The sequence below is a fragment of the Chiloscyllium punctatum genome, chromosome 3, assembly GCF_047496795.1.
Source record: "Chiloscyllium punctatum isolate Juve2018m chromosome 3, sChiPun1.3, whole genome shotgun sequence".
Classification (NCBI taxonomy): domain Eukaryota; kingdom Metazoa; phylum Chordata; class Chondrichthyes; order Orectolobiformes; family Hemiscylliidae; genus Chiloscyllium; species Chiloscyllium punctatum.
The window spans coordinates 63293571-63300050 of record NC_092741.1 but is presented as its reverse complement, the minus strand read 5'-3'; the positions used below and the strand labels follow the sequence as shown (position 1 = coordinate 63300050).

The window sequence follows — 6480 nt, the reverse complement described above, 5'->3', positions numbered from 1 at the left end:
GGGGGAGTCCAGAACTAGACGGCATAGGTTTAGGGTGAGAGGGGAAAGATATAAAAGAGACCTAACGGGCTACTTTTTCACTCAGAGTGTGGTACGTGTATGGAATGAGCTGCCAGAGGAAGTGATGGAGGCTGGTACAATTGCAACATTTAAAAGGCATTTGGATGGTTATATGAATAGGAAGGTTTTGGAGGGATATGGGCCAGATGCTGGCAGGTGGGACTAGATTGGGTTGGGATATCTGGTCTACATGGATGAGTTGGACCGAAGGGTCTGTTTCCATGCTGTACAGCTCTATGACACAATATCTATGACTTTAATGTCCCAGTGTCATGTCTGTTGACATGAATAACTTAAGTATTTTCTTCAGTCTTTTCTGTATTCTTCCAACCGCATTCACATCCTTTCTGAAGCGCTGTGCCTGTAAATGGACACAATATTCCATTGAGACTGAATTTGTATGTAGTATAATGTAAGTGCTACTTCCTTTGCCCAATAATAAAGCTTAGAATATAGCATACTTTATTGGCTGCTCTCTCATCCTATCCTGCCAGCTTTAATGATTTATACATATATGCATCAAGGTCATTCTGCTCCCATACTCCCATTAGAGTTGCACACTGTTTTGCATTTTATTTCATTCATATGATTCACCCATTCCATCAATCCATCAATTTGTCAAAGTCCTCTTGAAGTTCAACACCATCCTCCTAACAATTTACAATGGCCACAACTTTTGTGGAACTTAGACATGATTCATTGTTTGTCAGATCACTTAGCTTTATGAGTGCTGCCTCTGCAGTATGGCGTGCAGGTAATCCTGTGTTGTTCCTTTACCAGGTTGATTCTCATTTTTAGGTATGTTCTCTTCCTTGAATAAGGATTCATCCCTTTGGATTGTTGGTAATTGTGGAGCAGGAATACCCCAGGCTGCGAAGGTGCAGACAGTGGCTGAATACAATTCTGCTGTTACTGATGGCCTACAGCCAATAATGAGATGCCCAGCATCTGTGAGAGGTTTGTCGCATCTAAAATCATGATGGTGACACACATGGGGATGTGTTCTCAGTCTGAGAGCAGGCCTTCATCTCCACAAGAATTGTGTGGTTGCCACTCCCTCAATTATTATCATGGACAGATGCATTTGCAACTGTTAGGTTGCAAGGATGAATCAATGTTTTTTACTCCCCTGCTCTACCGGTTATTTACTTTACGACCTGGTCAATCTGGTCAATAGTGCTGCTACCAAGCCTGTCTGTCTGAGTGGGACAGGAAATATTCAGAAATGGCTAGGGTTGTTTCTGATTTTCCCTTGTTGTTTCTTCTGTCCTGGTTGATGCTGAGTGGCCAATCTAGTTGAATTCCTTTAAGACATCCTTTTGGTTTGATGGAATGGTTTGCTAGGATATTTCAGAGGGAAGAGACAAGCACATTGCTTTGAGTTTAGAATCATATGCATGCTAGACTTGGTAAGGTTAACCAATTTTCTTTCTTAAAGGTATTAATGAATCAGATGGATTTTTGCATCAAGTGGTAATAGTTTCATGTATTATAGCTGAGACTTGCTTTACATCCTAGATTATTAATTGAAATTAAATTTACCATCTGCCATGATGGGATTTGAATTCATTAGCTTTGGCCTCTGGATTACAAGGCCACTGAAGTGACCATTATGCACCATAGCCCCCTCTACAACATGCACAGCAGAGACCTTGCAACTTTCCATTGACAGCATGTGTCAATTCATGGTCTATGCCAAATAAAAGGACAATATAAAAACACAACCATCTGCAAGTATCCCTTTGAGACACAAACCATCTTTTCTTAGAACCGTTCTTTGATTATCACTGGGTCGAAAATCCTGGAACTCCTTCTGAAGCAGCAGTATGGGTGTCCCCACAGCCCAAGCTGACCATCACCTTCTCAAAAGTAATGTTGGCTTTGGTAGCAAAACTCATATCCCTGCAACAAGTTTAAATAAACAGACTTCCCTTCACAACTTTATTCATTCCTGTGCTGTTGTGTCCTACTCCCGAATTTGGATCTTCAAAATCTTATCAAATGTGGAAGTCTGCAATAATGTGGCAGGTTCCGAGAGAATTTTTCAATCTCAGAGCCCGAAATTCAAGGATAGCACGTAACAGCGGGAATCTAGGATATTAGCTAGTCAAAGAATCTCAAAAGATTAAAGATAGAAAAAAAAATGTAATGACTGCGACTTTTTCACAAAATTGTTGACAGAGAAAGCCTGACCCAAAAAGTGGATGGGCAAAACATCAATAGATTTTATTCCTTTCCACAAAGACCAATGAATCTGACGCAGCCAGTGACAGGAGATTTCAGCTGTGGCCCAGATTCGATTTATTTTACCGCGCACGTCAAGGCTAAGGTACACCAACATCCGACAGAAAGTATTAGAAAAAAAGAACGAAAACATGTATTTAAAAAATTCTTCAATAATATCGCATTTAAAAAGAGAACATTCTCATCTGAGTGCAATAACCTAGCACCAGAGGTAACTTGCGAATTGCTAACAGCATCGCGGCACAGGTCTCAATCTCTCAGATTGACATGAAATTGACGGTTGAAAAAATACAATTTAGAACCCACATATTAATCACACCATTTGGTAAAAGCTGACCTTAATATTAATATCGTGCACAGTGACACCCAGAGTACTTTTGCTTAGGTCTCTCTCAGGCCTGATATCGCTTCCATTTCCACTTGACTAAACTCAGGTGTATAAGGAACTCAATATGTGAAGATCTCAGCCTCACTCACTTGCCACGTAGTCATTCGTTCATTCATTCACGTCTGCATGCAGGCTACAGCATGGGCGTGTTTATGAATGAAATCTCTTCGACTTTTTTCTTCAAACTTACTTTACTTGGACCTGATAATCTCCAAAATAGCATCTCGCCAAATTCAGGACAGATTTGGTCAGGAGGTTTATTTGGTCGATTGAGGTGGATTTGACACTCGATTAGAGACAGGGAGAGATTGCAGTCAGAAGGGAGTACTTCAGCTGCTTCTAGATAATCTCTGGCTCTTTTCCTCCCCAACCAGGTCTACAAAAGGTGAGGCACAGTGACCGCCAGGACGTTGTGGCAACGATGTGGACATGGCGGGAAAGCACGTGCCAATTACTTGTAAAGTGAGAACATCAGGTTAACCTTTCTCCTTCAAAGGGCAAATCTTAAAGGTGATTTCCAGGTATTTTCAACCAGATGAGAGGGTACAGCAAATGAGCAAAAGGACTACTTTGTTTTTATTTGAATGAACGCTTTTAATCTGCCTCTAAAGTAATTTCTAGAGGGAGTTTGAAATATTAATGACAGCTTGGAGAGTCTGTCATGAGATGGCCAGACTCTCGTCACATCGGAGTTCAGATTGCACCGATATTGTAATCATCACCGAATCTCAGAATGAGGGAGTGGGTTTATAATCATTCCTGTGCACCCACAATTCACTAATATCTGTTTTCTATTGTTTTCAGGGGGCGCTGGATAGGCTATATTTACCACCCACGGTTAGTTGCTCCCCTTCCTTCCTGTTCAGTCTGTGTGGTGTAGGTGCCGTATATGCACCTTTTTTTTTTATCTTTGTTAGTTTTGCTTTGAGCAGCTCTCGAGATAGAGAGCAGCAGGAAAGATTCCTCGCTGTTTGGGGTGACACCCGCTTTGCAGAATTTTAACCACCCCCGGGTTTACCGTGTTACCAGAAAAAGAAACAGCACACACTGAGGACGACAGATTCCCCACAAATCCATTTTCACTCCTGAAAGCGAAATTCTGGCAATGTAATCCTTAAACAGGTCTGGTGGGGAGTAGGGGTGAGAACTGTTACACTATATTAACCTGCCTCGGCTATTCCCAAATCTAAGGAGAGGTTGGGATTTATTGAGATTCCTGAACTGGAGGATCCTTCCTGAAAAGTTGCAGGCGTCTCAATAGCCTCCAGACCCCGATATAATTTTCAGTCAGTGGGTTATGGTCAGCCTGCAGGCTTCCACTGGGCATTGCCCGTGCGTTGGCATCTTCCTGCAGTTCATGCATTTGAGGGGTGACGCTGGGAGACTCGGTCAAACCTTCCTCGTCCTCCTTGGTCAGCGCCTCCAGGTTCTCATACTTGGCTTGTTGCCTCGTCTCGAAGAACTTGACGATGCAATAGGTGACTGAGCCCACAGTGTTGACTACCACGCCGGCAATGAACAGGGAGGTGGGCACCACGTCCCGGAATGCCAGCATGCCCACCGTGATGGTGACGATGCTCTTGACCACGCCGACGAAGCTGGTGGTCACCGCCGAGTTGATGTAAGTGCAGTGCAGGGTGGTGAAGTTCATGAGGCAGCCAATCAGAATGCAGGAGACGAACACACAGCTGAAGGTGGCATCGTGCCAAGGCGGGTACGACCAGATCTTGATGGCATCCAGGCTGGCAAAGCTGCAGAGCAGCAGCACGGGCGAGGCGCTGACGGCGATGGTGTACTGGGCAGTCAGGGGGCCATAGGGATGCTCATGGCCGGTCTTCTGGATCACCACCAGGTAGGCAGCATGCACCAGCACTGCCAGGATCCCGGTCACATAACCCACCGGATCCCCCGAGAGATCACCAACTCCTGGAAAACACAACACACCAACTCCTGAGAACCAACAGCATGCATGTGGGCGCCAGGGACTTGGAGAGAAGCAAAACCGGAACGAGAGAACGTTAGGAAGCGGTTTGTCATATATTCAAACCTTTGATCACAGTGAGGGACTAGATTGATGGAGAGTCTATAGTATAGGTTATTGATGGGCAGTCTACAGTATAGGTAAAAACAAGGACTGCAGATGCTGGAAACCAGAGTCCAGCTCCCATTCACCTATTGTACTCTATGCTACTTTCTCCCCAACCCCACCCCTCTCATTTATCTCTCCACCCTGCAGGCACCCTGCCTTTATTCCTGATGAAGGGCTTTTGCCCGAAACGTCGATTTTCCTGCTCCTCGGATACTGCCTGACCTGCTGTACTTTTCCAGCACCACTCTAACCTAGACCCTAGTCTATAGTATAGGTTCTTGATGGACAGTCTATAGTATAGGTCCTTAAGGCTGACTGCTAGTGTCCCCACCTCTGAGCCAGGACACCGAGTTTCTCATCCCATCTGCTCCCGAGGTGTGCAGTAACATATCTAGTGGGCAGATGACTGGACAGCTAATGGGTGGGTTCAATTCCCATCCCAGTGGAAGGACTGCCTTCCTGAACCTCTCCCCTGGCCTGAGGAGTGATAACCTTAAGGTGAAATCACTAGCAGACATTTCTCCCCAGTGAGATATCCCTAAAGCCCGGTGGGACTAGGGCCCCTGTATCTTTATAACATCTCGGAACGGGTTGATTTGGAAACTCTTTTTTTAAAGATGATGTTGACTTTTAAAACTCTAAGAGTTTGGAAATAGTAACATTCCTCTTGGAACACAATCTGCATTGTCCGGTTTCAGGTCACACTGCTCCCGGTTATTGAACACCGGGGGATAATAGCGAAGTGCAATCGCTGGCATTTTCCGACACATTGTGTAACCAATGGGAAAGTTTGGTGCAATTCATCCTCTGCCCTAGCGCCGGTTGCCAATAAATCTTTGCTTCATTTTTAATTCACTCACACGAGTAAAAACCAAAACAATGGGCAAACTGCAGTGGCCATTGGGTGGGGATGGGGTGGCAGGAGAGAATACGGACTGATACTGACCTGCTAAAGCAGCTCCACAGGTCGTTAGTAAGACCGCTGCACACACACCGATGGAGGGAACACCATTCTTCAGGACAAACACCCCAATGGTTAAAGTGACCAGAGGTAGGCAGCGCTTGAAAACAACGTACATGGGTAGGCTGAGGCCCCGGAGGGACCACAGGGTCAAGCAGGACTGCAGCGTGGACAGCAGCGTGACCCCGGCGAACACTTTGGCCAGACTCAGGCTGAAGGGGGGCACGTCGATCCCGCCGAGCCTGCGGAGCAGCTCCAGGGTCAGAGCGGCGGTGCTGCTGGTCAGGCACTGCACCAGCGTCAGGAAGTGAAAGTTGTAGCGAGAGATCAGCAGCTTCAGCAAGATGTTCAGGGAGCCGGAGAACACACCGTGGGCTACGGCCACCGAGATGCCCAGCAGGCGGCCCTTGCAGCACTGCATCCTTCCGCCGAGGTGAGACTGGATGGAGACGGTCTCAGCATCCGTGCAGTCCCACAGTACCGGCTGTCACCAACACACTACCGCGATCAGCGTTCAACTTCCATTCATTAAACTAGAGGGAGGCGGGGTATGTGTGTGTGTGTGTGTGTGTCGGGGGTTGAGGAGGGGTGGGACATCAATTCTCCGAATTGAATGTTTTATTGATGGTTCCAATTGCTGCAAAGTCAAATGTGCAAGATCCGGGGGCTACTGACGCACGGGAACCAGTTGAATCTGCACTTTTACATTTACTTAATTATGTAAGTACTTAGTTCCTT

The 6480-nt window shown here is 46.0% G+C and overlaps 1 protein-coding gene across 1 annotated transcript; it reads right to left on the bottom strand.

Annotated features, from left to right (window-relative positions):
* Window positions 1-2324: 2324 nt before the first annotated feature.
* slc35d3 (solute carrier family 35 member D3) lies at window positions 2325-6220 on the bottom strand. Its single transcript, XM_072554381.1, has 2 exons — window positions 5728-6220; window positions 2325-4618 (listed from the first exon to the last, which is right to left on the bottom strand). The coding sequence occupies exons 1-2, from the start codon at window positions 6161-6163 to the stop codon at window positions 3897-3899; spliced, it is 1158 nt and encodes a 385-aa protein (XP_072410482.1). The 5' UTR covers window positions 6164-6220; the 3' UTR covers window positions 2325-3896.
* Window positions 6221-6480: the final 260 nt, after the last annotated feature.